The sequence below is a fragment of the Podarcis pityusensis genome (genome assembly GCF_964106645.2).
Source record: "Podarcis pityusensis genome assembly, chromosome: 5".
NCBI classification, from domain to species: Eukaryota; Metazoa; Chordata; class Lepidosauria; order Squamata; family Lacertidae; genus Podarcis; species Podarcis pityusensis.
The window spans coordinates 86,587,559-86,601,500 of NC_138032.1; the positions used below are offsets into that span (position 1 = coordinate 86,587,559).

The window sequence follows — 13,942 nt, forward strand, 5'->3', positions numbered from 1 at the left end:
TGGGAGGGGAGAAAAAAAAAGAGAGAGAGAAGCTAAATGTTTTCTGTTTCTATAGCGTAAGTCAAGATAAAAAGAAATGTTGTCCTCTCGGTAGGAAAAATATGATTGACAGATCTGGAAGATGTGGTTAGTGCATGCCAATAGCATCTTGAAAAAAATTAACTTCTTAGGTTAAATATTTAAAAATTTTGTTTTAAAAGAATTTAACAATGGGAGAATCCACTATTTTCCACCCAATTAAAAAGAAATAAAGAAAATAGCTTAATTAATTATGAGTCCTGTCCACCACTTTATACACACACCACTAATTACTTTGCAAATGTAAGTCTTAATCCAAGCCTGCACAACTTGCAACCCAGCAAGCCAAATGCGGCCTTACATAGTGACCCACTGGGGGCTCATTAAAACTCACTTGGGAGTACAATAAGCACTTGACATACTACGATACAAGTATGGAAGCCGGGTCACAAATTATACAGGCACATATTCTTCTATATGAATTCAGAGTGGAGGAACTGAACTAGAGAGCTAAAAGAATAACGATAAACCTGAAACAGAATCTAAGCATTTATTAGTTTGATTACCTCCTTTAAACAATCTGAACTGCTTTAGGTAAGCCTAGTAACCATTAAAAGCTGGTTAGAAACCCCAGTCCATGAAGCTATGGGGTAACTAATGAGAGGGCTAGGCCAACTTCACTTTGGCAGCAGAGAATTCCTCACTGAGTGTGCTGATCCACCAGGGAAGATTTGTGCTTCAGTAAGAAATACTGGAGGTGACAGTAGATTAGGATATTAACAGACAAGCAGACAGACAAGTTCACCATATTAATTCAATTCAAAATGTGCAACAAAGAGCAAACAATTTAACATGCATGAAAGTGATTCCAGAAATGTAAAACATGCAGAATGAGACAGCAGAAAGTTATGTGCCCCCTGCTCAAAGTTACCTGTGTGCTTCTTTTTTTGTCTGACTGGGGAACCCCAGCACCTCCCATTGTAGCCACCTCTATTTCCAAGGGCTAGTCGGCTAGGAACTTTCCCTTCTTGCTTTAAGACACTGGGTTCCATAGGTGGGTCACAAGGAGATCTCTGAGGGTTATCTGGGAAAACACAAGAAGTGGCAATTTAAAACAGCAGCAACAGGAAGAGGAGGATTTCATAGGCAGGTGCAACTTTGGCAGACAGGAGACAGTAGTGGATAATCACAGGCTTCAGTACTGTTCCCCTCTCTTTCCCACATGGAAAAGAAAAACAGAAATCATGAATGCACACTGCAATTAGAATCGGATTCCATGAAGGCAAGGAAGGTGTCATTCATTTTTTATTCTGCATCACACTTGCATAATAGCAGAAGAACTTGACAACCTATGAGACTAGAACAAATATACAGGCAAATGAAAAAAAAACTGACAGCAGCCCATTTCTTTCATTTCTCCTTCCACTGGTAATTAGAATACAGCTGTGATCCTGTGGAACAGTAAGTCATACCTTGAGAGCTCTTTTCCAAAAAGGGTTCCGAAGTGTTGCTCTGGACAGCAGTGGTTACCCCTGCTTGTTGTGTAACAGGTGTTCCTGGGAGGTGCTGAATGGGCGCAGCTGATTGGGTAGCATGTTTGGAAGGAGACTTCTGATTGGCTACTGTGGGCTTGCTGGACGAGTAGAATGAACTTAGAGTCTGAGGCTTGTGTGTTTGGCTCTCCCTGTCCAACAGCTTATCCAAGATCTTTAAACAGAGAGTGGAACAACATGAAAGTTAGCATCTAAACAAAGGAAATGTCAGGAGAGTGGGAATGGGGAATTAAATATGAACAGGGGAGTTCTCCAAAGACTGCAGAGGGGGGAATTAAGTTTATTACAATCAAGAGAAGCAGAAAGAAGCAAGAAGAAAGGTCCTTTTGGCAAGAAGAAGATGGAAGCGGTTTGCCATACCACTGAATAGCCCAACCTCTTTTGTTTATTAATTTTACAAACATATTCATACCCACTACCAGGAATAAACATCTAAAATCCTTTTAGGAAATCAGTTTGATCCACTATCTTCAGGTGCCATTGAGAAACAACTACGATTGACATAGGACTCAACATAGATATGGCCTCTTGGGAGAAATTGTGGAAAATAACAATATACTTCTCGGCATGCTATACTCTTAAAAGAGAACCTACAAAAGGTGATATATAGATGGTACCTCACCCCTAGTGAACTTGTAAAAATGTATTAAAAGGTACTTGAGAACACTGATGTCCTAGATCTGGAAGGGTTTGACAATGCTTTTGGTTGGCATGCATATTTGTGGTACGACAAGGTAAAGGTTCATAAAATGTTCAAAAATCATATTGTTAGAAAATCAATATTTATGGTCTGGATAAAATACAAGGACTTATTAGAAGGTAAGACTCCGAGGTGGCTCTCACCAGCAGAGGCCAAGGCCCGGAAAAAACCTAATATGGAGGTTGGTTGGCCGAAATATGGGGAAATTATAGAAAAAGTAGGAGAAACTTGGAGACTGCAGAGTTATGAAAAATTAAGGAATAAGGTGCAAAATTGGCTTCACTACGCTCAAATTCAAGAGGTTTTTAAGTTGGATAAAAAAATAGGTTTCCAGGTGGAAAAATCGAAACTAGAGACAGAATTGTTGGAACCAAAGACCAAGGTACTTTCGAGAATGTATAACTTGCTGCTTAAATGGAACACTCAGGATGAGACAGTCAAATCAGCCATGATAAAATGGGCTCAGGACATTGGGTACAACATTATGTTTGAGGACTGGGAAAGGTTATGGACCACTGGTATGAAATTCACGGCATGTAATGCCTTGAAAGAGAATATTATGAAAATGATATACAGGTGGTACATGACCCCAGTCAAGCTTGCTAAGATATATCATTTGTCTGATAATAAATGTTGGAAATGTAAGGAGGCTGAAGGGACATTCTTTCACCTCTGGTGGACTTGTCCAAAAGTGAAGGCCTTCTGGGAAATGATATATAATGAGTTAAAGAAGGTGTTTAAGTACACCTTTCCCAAGAAACCAGAGGCCTTTCTATTGGGCATTGTCGGCCAGAAGGTGTTAAAGAAGGATAGAACCTTTTTTATGTATGCAACTACAGCAGCAAGGATTCTCATCGCAAAATACTGGAAGACCCAAGATTTACCCACACTGGAAGAGTGGCAGACGCAATTGATGGACTACATGGAATTGGCCCGAGATGACTGCCAGGATCCGAGATTTGGGAGAAGAAGCAATAGAGGAGGATTGGAAAAAATTTAAAGATTATTTACAAAAATTTTACAAGTTATATGAATGTTAAGAATTCGCATGATTAGGGAAATTCAGCTCCAGCAATAAGATTAAGGTATGGGAAACTAAGTTATATAAAGGAAGGACTAATGTTTAAAAGAATATTATATATGTTATTAGTGTAAATTGAAAATAAGTATTTTAAACGTAAACCACAAGTATTTGAAAGAACAAAAGAATGTACGAAATAAGGTTATAATTTGCTGAAAAATTTTATTGTAAAGAACGCACGGTGAGGGAGACGTGGGGAAGTCCGGTTGGTTATGAAAAAATGCTTTGAAAGGATGATTTTTTTCTTTTTCTTTTTCTTTTTTGTTATTTCTTTGTATAACTGACTTTGTAATTCTATTTGGGAAAAAAAGCAATAAAAAATATTTAAAAAAATAAAAATAAAAATGTATTAAAAGGGAACCAATTTATGTTGGAAATGTGAAGAGATTGAAAGGACATTTATACACATGTAGTGGGGTTGCAAGAAAGCCAAAAAGTATTGGGAGATGATATACTCAGAATTAAAAAAGATGTTAAGGGTCTCATTTCCCAAGAAACCAGAGATGTTCTTACTGAGTATAATAGAGGCAGAAATACCCAAGAAGGTACTTAGTCTTTTCCTCTACGCAATAACAGTGGCCAAAATAATTTATGCCCAAAGGTGGAAGGACAAAAATAGTCCCCCAAAAATAGACTGGCAGAATAAGCTAATAGAATACGTGGAGATAGCAATGCTGACTGCCAAAGTAAGAAATCAAGGTGAGTCGAATATAAAAGAACAGTGGGAATACTTTGGCGAATATTTAAAGAAATATAACAATCAGATAAGCTTCCAAGTGGGGTTAGATATATGAGCAGCAGTTAAAATAAGTAGAAGAAGGGTGGTAATAAAGGAGATGCAGCTTAAAAAGGACTAAATAAGACCCTACGGAAGTCGAAGAGTAAGATAAACAATGGCAATTGTATAACTGATGTATTAAGATATGTAAAATGCATAAATAAAATTAAAAAGAGAGAGAGAAACTACTACAATGCATGATGAAAACCAAAAAAATGCACTATGCTCAGATACCATTAAACAGCCTAAGGTCTGAGTATCTCCAAATGGGACGTACTTTTTTTAGCTTAGATTGGTCATCCTTGTAAGTGATCATCAGGGCTAGAGCGAGATCTCCCTTCTCCCTTCGGGTGCCTTCACACAACAGAGGGTGCTCTGCTTCACTCACTGTCGTCTTCATGCCTGGAAGGCAGAGTACAGAATTCAAACATTTATCCTGCTTGTTTTATATAATCTCTCCATTTATTTAAGTAATAAACCATCAATTATGCTTCCCCATAGCAACATCTGTTCCCTGTGAGGCATCAGGCTTCTCCTTATTACCATTACATATTAAGCTAAGAAGAAAAATTAAGTTCTAGATGACTTGGCAGGATGACCAAAGTTACATCTCTTCATCAGTGAGAGATGAGGCCTGGCATAAGAAAGAGAAGCTAAGCACTCACCAAGAGCAGCGACGGCTGCCTCAAAACCTAGCTCCTCATCTCCAGGCATTTCATTATTCCAATTACGGCTTGGAGGTCTAGATCCTGTAGGAGAAACCACTGGGAAAAAGAAAGATGGCAAATCAATAGCCAGCTCTATCATGCAAGGATTGCCTAGACTGGTAAAAATTTCACAGAATTATGAAGATAATAGTCTAAAGCATTGCTTTCTAATGTAAACTAACCTCTATCAAGACCGAGATCTTGGGATTTTGCTCAATTCTATTCTATAAAATAAATCTGTTTATTAAATTAACACAACCAAGTATTCTTAAAAGGCCACAAAAGCATCAGACACCTAATCTGCTGGCATCCATTTGTCTTGGGAGACAATGAAGGAGTTCACCTACACCTAATCACAGGTTTGATATTTGTGAAGACTAGAAAGGAAAAGGTGGGTGGGGGGAGTTACAAAGTAGAATGAATGAATTTGGCAAGGCTGCTAGTATAGTAAAGCTGGAAACAGGACTTCAGTCACCACAAGGAAGTGTTTATGTCCTTAAAATTCCATCCTGAAAACTACGGAATTTATTCTTGTATCCGGTGGTTTACCTGGGCAAAACCTGCAGCAGAAGTTCAGTATTGACTGACAGTACTGGCCATATGTTTTGAGAATATGGACATAGTCCCTGAACTTGCTATGTAACTGCAGGGTTCAAGGAAGCTTCCGGACATTGGACGGGGCAGGACAGCTATGTGGTCCATGAGATTAATCAAGTAAGAGCTCAGCCCAAATGAAGGTTCCATTTATATGTGTCAGTTGTAAAAGGTCCAGCTCATACAACTGAGTTAAGTGCCTCCAGAGCTCTCTCATGCATGAGAGTTTGGTCAGTACTGGAGATCCACATTCATGATGCGCAGGATGATCTCACACATACAAGGGCTAAGTGGCTTCTATAAAGGCATGGGACTATGGAGTTTGTTCTGTAGAAGTCTGTCCTCAAGATTTAGGAAGAGAAGCAAGTCATCATACACCCTTTCCCAAAGATTTGGCATGTACAGATTCCTCTTCTTTAGACAAATCTGAAGGGCTTTACCTGGCGTGCATAAGACATCAAATATGAAGCTGGCCAGCATAAGAGGCAAGACAGGGCGGTAATCACACAGGGTTCCTTCCCTCAGCTCTTCAGCTCTTCCCCGAATAGTCTTCATCTCATTAGAGCCAAGTGGAATTTTCTTCAACAAGGCCACAATTTCGGACTCCTGATATGCCAGCTTTACCTATGTGTGACACAAAAGCCAGGAATAAAACAAATCCACAGGGCCTCTCTACAGAGACATTGGATAAAAAAAGTAACATAGAAGTGCTTTAAATGATGCACAAAGAACATCACTGAGCCTCCATTTTCCCAGATCAAGCAACAGTGGCTAACAGTTAAAGGCTGCCTCTTACCCACGGGCTACCAGGAAACTCCCTGACCTTGGTTTTCTGTAACGTCACATCAAAGTCTATCTAAGCACACACTTACCTCCAAAGCCTTGGTAGACGCTGGCGGCCTCTGCAGCTCCAGAGCAAACATGCCAATCTGGAAGGCTAGATTGTGGTATTCCTGCCGTTCACTCAGCACAGTCAGCAGGAAAGCAGCTTTGGATAAGGTGTTTGTTGCCATCCATGTCTGCTTGCTAGTGGATACCTTGTTTTTCTTTCCCTGTGGGATAAACAGTTTAAACATAGGGAAACTGACAGACTAAGTTAGTTTCACTTTAAGTCCCATCTGAGTTTATGTGGAAAGTTAAGCATCATGATTTAAATGCTAATCCAGAAGCTTCATGGAAGAATCCGGTGTTGATATGGCCCAAAAAAGTTCTGCATTCCAATGCAGTGAAGGGTGCTATCCCTTACATTTTCTAGTGCCACCATTTTAATTTTGTTGTAGCTCACATTGTATCAATCATTATACAGCATAAATGGTCATCTAGTACTGTCTAGTTGCTTTGCAGAAGCCCTACTAATTCCGCCTCAGCTAGACTGTTTGCTTATACAGTGGTACCTTGGTTTACGAACTTAATCCGTTCCAGAAGTCTGTTCTTAAACCAAAGCGTTCTTCAACCAAGGCGTGCTTTCCCATAGCAGCGGGGGACTCAATTTACAAATGGAACACACTCAACAGGAAGCAAAACATGTTCTTATTCCAAGGCAAAGTTTACAAACCAAAACACCTACTTCCAGATTTGCAGCGTTCTTAAACCAAGTTGTTCATAAACTAAGCTTTTCTTAAACCAAGGTGTACAGATCTTTAATAGCCTTTTCCTGAATAAACTGGGGGGGGGGGGGGTAACAGACCTGTAATTTTCTGACTCACTTAATAAAAATATCTGAACTACATTGTGCTGTTGAACTTTTCAAACCGCATTAAGAAGGCTGATTTTAATGAAAAGTTGCATATTTTTAATTAGGAGATTAGTAATTTCATGGTTAAGAACCCAACCTGGTGACTTGCTAATTGGTAATTTGTCAGGTGGCCCTAGAAATTTATCTGGTCTCCTCGATTTCACAGGACATCTCCATTAAAAAAGCAGCTGAGGCATGAGTATGCATCCAATAGTTCCCACAATCAAAACTGATGCAGCTGATGAATTCATTCAGCTTTCCTGCAAGAGTTCATCTGCATAGAACAACAATTCCACTGTGTGGAGCATTAAAATTATGACTACTTGGTCTATCTTGTGATTAGATACAAATGGGACTGGTTACAGAATTCAGGATCCTGAGAATTCAACACACTCTTTAATTAACACGGTTCTAGTCATTATGAAATCTCTATCAGCAAAGAAAAATTCAGCAAGAGTACACCTTAGGCAAACTATGTCAGTTTATATGAACTGAGTTACTTTTACAGATTTATTTTTTTTAAAGAGCTGGGCAAAGAGGTCAAAGAAAATTGCCATGGACTCCGGGCAATATTACATACAGTATTTGTCCACAGCAAAGCACAGCTCTGAAAGAGAAACCATTTCTGTCCTGCTATTATACTACACTTCCCCCATCCATTCAAACAGTCCCCATGGCAGCTCTGTACCTTGGTTGGGGGCTGTTCCACTTTGAGATCAGGAGGGTTGGCCAACAAGTCCTTGGCAAGCTCAACTGTGAGGCGACAGGCTTCATTGCTGTAGCCATGTGCATAGAGAGCCTCCGCACATGCAAACAGGATCTGTAAATGAAGGGTTGCAAACAGAACAGATCCAGTCCTTGCTTTTTCAGATCATCAATACAGAGTTTAGATTTATGGGTAAAAACTCAACAAACTGCCTCGGGGATGACTTTTCAGAATACAATTTAAGGCCCAAGACTCAGCCTAGGAGTTATTTCTTTATTTTTTATTTCCATCACTGAGTTGCATTCTTATGCGATAAGGGAGTGATAAGGGAGGAAAATCTCCTGCAAATAACAAAGTACCAAAGACCTCAGGAATAGGTACTGCCACGGGCATAGATGGTTGTTGTAGCATATTGGCCAAGACAATGAGCCAGAAAGTTTCTGTGTTAAATACCACCTCAGCAACTACCTCATTAGGCGGCTGCAACCATGTCACTACTCTAGCCTCACATTTGCAACTATGACAACAAGGTACGCTGCTGATTTAGAAGACCACTGGCCTTCATAGCGCAGCACTGTCCACCTAATCTGTCTTGCAGCAGTTCTACGGTGTCAGACAGAAGTATTTCCTAGCCCTGCTACCCATGATCCACCTTTAAAGGAAGATGCTAGGGACTGGAACAAGGACCTTTTTTCTGCATACAAAGTGTGAGCTCTACAGCTGGACAGGAGGCAGGGGGTCTTCCCTATAACATTAAGCTACCTTACAGAGCTGTTTGCAACGAGTAACATATGCAAAGTTGCTCAAAAAATGCTACATAAATGCTACACGTCGTTAAAATGTGAAATATGACTGAAACATATCCTGTTCTTTTCCAAAACATACCGTTACAATCAATTATTTGGAGGGACAGAAGAAACAATCCACAACACACAATTCCTAAATTGTACAACATTTCCTCTTGGCTTTATAGATCTTATCCCTTGGCTGTAAGCAGGAGGTGAGCTTTGGAACTTCCCTGAACTTGTATACATTTGCAGGAGCCTAGACAGACAGATTTTTGTAGGTGATTTTACACACATGCTCCCCTTACCTCCATGCGGTTTTCCTGCTCCAAGGGCTTTATCCCAGCAAATATGTCTTGTTCTTCTTCTACCCCTCCCTCAGCCTTGTCATCCTCTTCCTTAGCAACCTCCTGGGGATTCAGATAGTACACCTGGTAGTCGTCTTCCTCCTCTTCTCCTCCTCCTCCAGCAGCACCATTCTCCCCCACTTCCTTGGGCTTCAAACTCACCCCACCAGTACTTTCATCGGGGCAAGGAATGTCATCGTCTCCACTACCCACTTCCCCCACTGGGTCCTTTGGGTTCTTCTTGCTGGATGGACTACTCCTGAGGGTGGGCTCAGTTGCCTCTGAGAAATATACCCCACCATCATCCTCAAAGGTATCCCTGTAACTTCTGCTCAACGGGCTGTCTGTGAAGCTGAACGTGTTGCTAGCCTCGGCGCCAAGGGCCAAACTGCTGTCATCTAAAGCCAACTCGGCCAAGTCCGGTTCCAGAGAGCTGTCCTCGCTACTCATGCGACGCTTCCCGCTATGTTTGCTGGCCAAGGTCTTTCCCACTGGAAGCTTGCCGCCCTTGTTCACAGCCGTCTTGTATGCAGCTTTATCGCCTTCGGCTGAAAGTCTTCTCAGAACCCGCTGGGGACCTTCAGACACAACTTTCCGCTTCCCAATGAGTTCTTTGGGGCGCACAGCGGGCTCCTGAGAGGCAGGGCGTGACCGATCCCCTAGCTGCAAGCACGTCCCTGAAACATCCAGACCATGAGCTCTCCCCGCCTCACAGATGGTTTCTCCACACTGCGGTCGGCAGTTTCGCTGCTGGATGGCCTTTACCCAACAAAAGGAGTTCTTCTTGTCAGCATTGCTGTACGTGATGCCTGGAATTGGATAGGCCTCCTCCCAGTTGAAGTAACAAGCTTCCACAGCTGGCTTGAACCCCTGGAACAGTTTCTCGAGGGATTTTTTGTGCTGTCCCCTTTTGACGTTGTCTATTACCTTCAATTGCCACTGCCTCAGCTGTGTGCACAAATCTCTCCGCCTAGCATCACAGGGGAGAAGGAACATGTAAGTGGCACAGAGGAGCTACAAAGCAAGATTTCCAGATTTATTGTTTGCGCCCCATCGGACATACAGTGGAACCTCGGGTTATGTACCGTCCTCCTTACGAATGCTTCGGGTAACGAGCTCCGCTAACCAGGATGTGGATGCCCCTAGTTGCAAACTTTGCCCCAGGATGCAAGTGGAAGTCGTGTGCCAGCAGCAGGAGGCCCCATTAGCAAAATTAAGAACAGTTTCGGCTTAAGAATGGACCTCCGGAACAAATTAAGTTCGTAACCGGAGGTACCACTGTACTAAATTCAGATCCACCTTACAAACTTGCCTTTGTTACTTTTATCACTGAGCTGTGATGAGGAGTTACGCAGCCAATTCAGACTTCTTAATACTCTTGACTGCATTTATATTAGACAGCATTAAGCCTCAGATGATCACGAACATATAAAGCTGTCTTATACAGTGGTACCTCGGGTTAAGTACTTAATTCGTTCCGGAGGTCCCTTCTTAACCTGAAACTGTTCTTAACCTGAAGCACCACTTTAGCTAATGGGACCTCCTGCTGCCGCCGCGCCACCGGAGCACGATTTCTGTAATCATCCCGAAGCAAGGTTCTTAACCTGAAGCACTATTTCTGGGTTAGCGGAGTCTGTAACCTGAAGCGTATGTAACCTGAAGCATATGTAACCCGAGGTACCACTGTACATAGACATACCATTTGACAACCTTGCTTAATAGTGTTTACTCTGCCTCAAAATAACTCTCCAAAGATTCAGACAGGGGCCTTTCCCACCCCTGCTACATCAGATATTTTAATAAAGAAAATGCTGGCAACGCATGTGCTCTCATTCCCACTGAAGTAACTCTGAGGGTTGTAAACAGTGTCTGCATCCATCCTCTGCTAATATGGTAGTCAGAGGTCTCCAAGCAAGCTTTTAACAAGTACCACAAATTGATCCCTCTTTCATGCTTTAATATAATCTTCTTTTCTTGGTAGCAAAACCCAACAGTATGATAAGCAAACACCATCCACCATCACTATGTATCAGAAGTATAGAGGGTCATGAAGCTGTACAAGGCCAAAGAAGCACAGGATACAATGGGAACGCAGTATGGGAGTTTTGATGGCAATCTTCCCTCCACCCTCTGCATGTTTTGGATCTGTAACTACTTCAAACCTAAATATTTCAAACGCAGAAGATATAGATCCATTAATGGGCTGGTTGTCAAGATGGCACATTTTACAGCTTCATTAAGGTCTGATCCCACTACCTACCGATGAGGGCTGATGGTCGGATCCAAGACAGCAAGCCTCCAGAGAACCACCATCTCATCGCACATGCTTGCACAAGCATGAGCAGCCACTTCTGACTGGCCGTTGCTACGGCCAGTGTGCCCACTTGCACTGCTATGGGATGCAGATGTCCTTACACTGTACCACCAGCCGGTTATCTGTAGAGAGAGGATGCAGACATGTCAAGACACATAATTCCACGCTTAACAGACATCAAGGGAAGTACACCTTTGCCTTACTAAAAAGTATCTGCCCTAAAAATAATACTGCACTGCTTTTCTGCAGGATGTTCACAGCTGGGTCAAGAAGTCTTGATACCTCAATATCCCCCAAGGCTTACTACATTGTCATCACGCCCTTCCCCTCCCCAACGCACTGTGAATCAAATCACTTTTGTGGACTGTCCTCAGAATTCTTCACAAGTCATGGTATAAATGCCTTAAATAATATATATAATAGTACCTGTTCGTAGGTCAGGCACTGGTCTGTTAGAATTTCTAGCAGAGGGGCTGCATTGGTGTCCCGTCTCTTGAACATCTCCCGAACAATAGAAAGTAAGTTCCAGATGCCCTCCGGCTCCCTCCCCCTCAGAGGACGCAAGAGACAGGCCCATTCGGCGGCAGCTGGGGGCTCCGTGGACGAAAGGTACATAGAGTTCACATCACTGTGAAATTTGACAAGACAGAGGTTAGGAGGAAAAGTCAAGGTAACACACAGAAGCAGAATAGCTGTTGCTGTAACTCTAAAGGTGGAAAAGTTATTTTATAGCCTTCATCATCTCCAGCCTTCAGCCCAATAATGAGAGACCTAGCACTATTACTCCCATTTTTGCAAATGAACGACAGAGATGTACACTAGAGGCCAGTCATCACATCTACAGCTTATACAAGAACTCATATCTACCAGGTCCAACACTCTCAATTTTGCAGCACCCTTATTACAAGTTACATCATTTCACAGTAAAAAAATTCCAACTAAAAATAAAATATTGTTTGACACAGCTGTGTTGATGCTGATGAGTAAAAGGCAAACCTGAACAAGCTGGACAAGGTTGTGTATTAGGCTCAGTTACTTGGACTATGGCTGTAAATGGCTTTCTTGGGTGAAAAATTTGCCCACGTTACACAAAGAATCTTATCCATCAAAGATAACTGAAACATATTAATCTGTCAATCCTGCGCTTTAGTCATCTGACCACAAATGCTATTAGGTCTCATATGTCTCCAGTAAATCCATCAGTATGTCCTAGAACAACAAAATAATCTAACATGGCTACACATTTCTGGAAAGGATCGTTAAGAGATGGGTAAGCTGCAGTGCTGGTAAGACACTATATATATAATTATCTCTTCATTTAAGGACTCCTGATACATTTCCAGAGTTTGCTAGAACTCCTTTTGGAAACCATTGGAGTAAACTGAGTCCAATCTTTTATTTGTCAAAAGATTGTGGTTTCAGTCCGCTGCATCAAAACACACAGAAGAGGAATTCACAGGTAAGCAAATTCTCAGTTCTTCCTACTATACTTGTCACCATTCAGCAGTCCAGACACGAGGGCTTAATAGAACTGAGCCCCAATTGCACAAGGGAGCGATATTTGCTGTTTGAAAACAAGGTTGGTGAAAGCACGGAAGCAGCCTTCAATCAATGGTGGCCACTCAGATGCAAAAACACTGCTGTCAGAGTGTCTAGAGTCAATGTGAGACAAAACAGTATACCTTCTTCCTGTATGAAAGTCAAGGAAGTAACGGCTCCTCTAAGCAAGTGTGCTACAATTCCAACAGGTGGTGATTCATCCAAGGCCTTTAGAAGTTGGCTTTGTTCTTTGGGGGTCATTCCATCTCTCCCCTAAACCCAGTAATTGACAAAGGAGGTACACCATTTCTTGAAGGATCAACTTCCCCGTATGTACCCACTTGAGTGCCTTGAGCTGTGAAACTGGCATGTTTACAACTAGCACATAATGTTTGTTCTGCTCATGAACTGATCCTTCTGTGTCACAGCATCAACCCTCTGGAACTCCCAGCATATTAGTATTAGGCAGGCACCTTCGCTATATTGTTTTTGATGCCTACTAAAATCTTTTAGGTTTAGGCAAGCCCACCCAGACATTGAATTTTATTCTGTATTATTTAATGGTTGATTTAACCTATATTTTCATTTAAAAAAAATATGTCTACTTGTTTTTAAAGTTTGATTTTATCACTTTTTTATTACGTATATTTTACATTGTTTCATGTAAGCCATTTAGATATTTTCGTTACTTAAGCCATATATACATATTATTAAACAAAAACAAGTAATTCTGTGCCAAAAGATTAAGGGCTTGTCCAACGTTTGGGCAACACCCCTTTTTCTCTCAAGATGTTTAGGGTGAAAGAGGTTTTTGCTCACAGTGGGAACTACAAATGACTTTAAGGACACAGGAAGGGTGAAGCTACCTTCATGTAAAATGCAGAATCCCAAGTTATCTGTGAATGTAAGGGAACATGAATAGTGAAGTACTGTAATGGCAACAAGGAATATAATATTGAGAAATGAAGAAAGGGGGATGACTCTCAAGGGTTCAGAAATTTGCTTGATGAACCACTGGAGGGCAGGATGCAAGGCCACTCTAAGAAAATGCTTTACACATGGAATGGGAGACACCTGTTGACTAA

General features: G+C 41.5%; 1 protein-coding gene across 5 annotated transcripts in view; it reads right to left on the minus strand.

The window, feature by feature from the left end:
- The window catches only part of ZSWIM8 (zinc finger SWIM-type containing 8), a 66,424-nt gene that overhangs the window by 18,402 nt on the left and 34,080 nt on the right, over positions 1-13,942 (minus strand). For all 5 annotated transcript variants that reach the window (XM_081006486.1, XM_081006488.1, XM_081006487.1 and 2 more), the window contains exons 8-17: positions 11,745-11,946; positions 11,265-11,440; positions 8,966-9,974; positions 7,855-7,986; positions 6,304-6,483; positions 5,872-6,055; positions 4,796-4,894; positions 4,408-4,532; positions 1,491-1,725; positions 950-1,102 (exon numbers count right to left, since the gene is read on the minus strand). In XM_081006486.1, the coding sequence (XP_080862612.1) occupies positions 950-1,102; positions 1,491-1,725; positions 4,408-4,532; positions 4,796-4,894; positions 5,872-6,055; positions 6,304-6,483; positions 7,855-7,986; positions 8,966-9,974; positions 11,265-11,440; positions 11,745-11,946 (2,495 nt within the window). The remainder of the gene's footprint in view (positions 1-949; positions 1,103-1,490; positions 1,726-4,407; positions 4,533-4,795; positions 4,895-5,871; positions 6,056-6,303; positions 6,484-7,854; positions 7,987-8,965; positions 9,975-11,264; positions 11,441-11,744; positions 11,947-13,942) is intronic.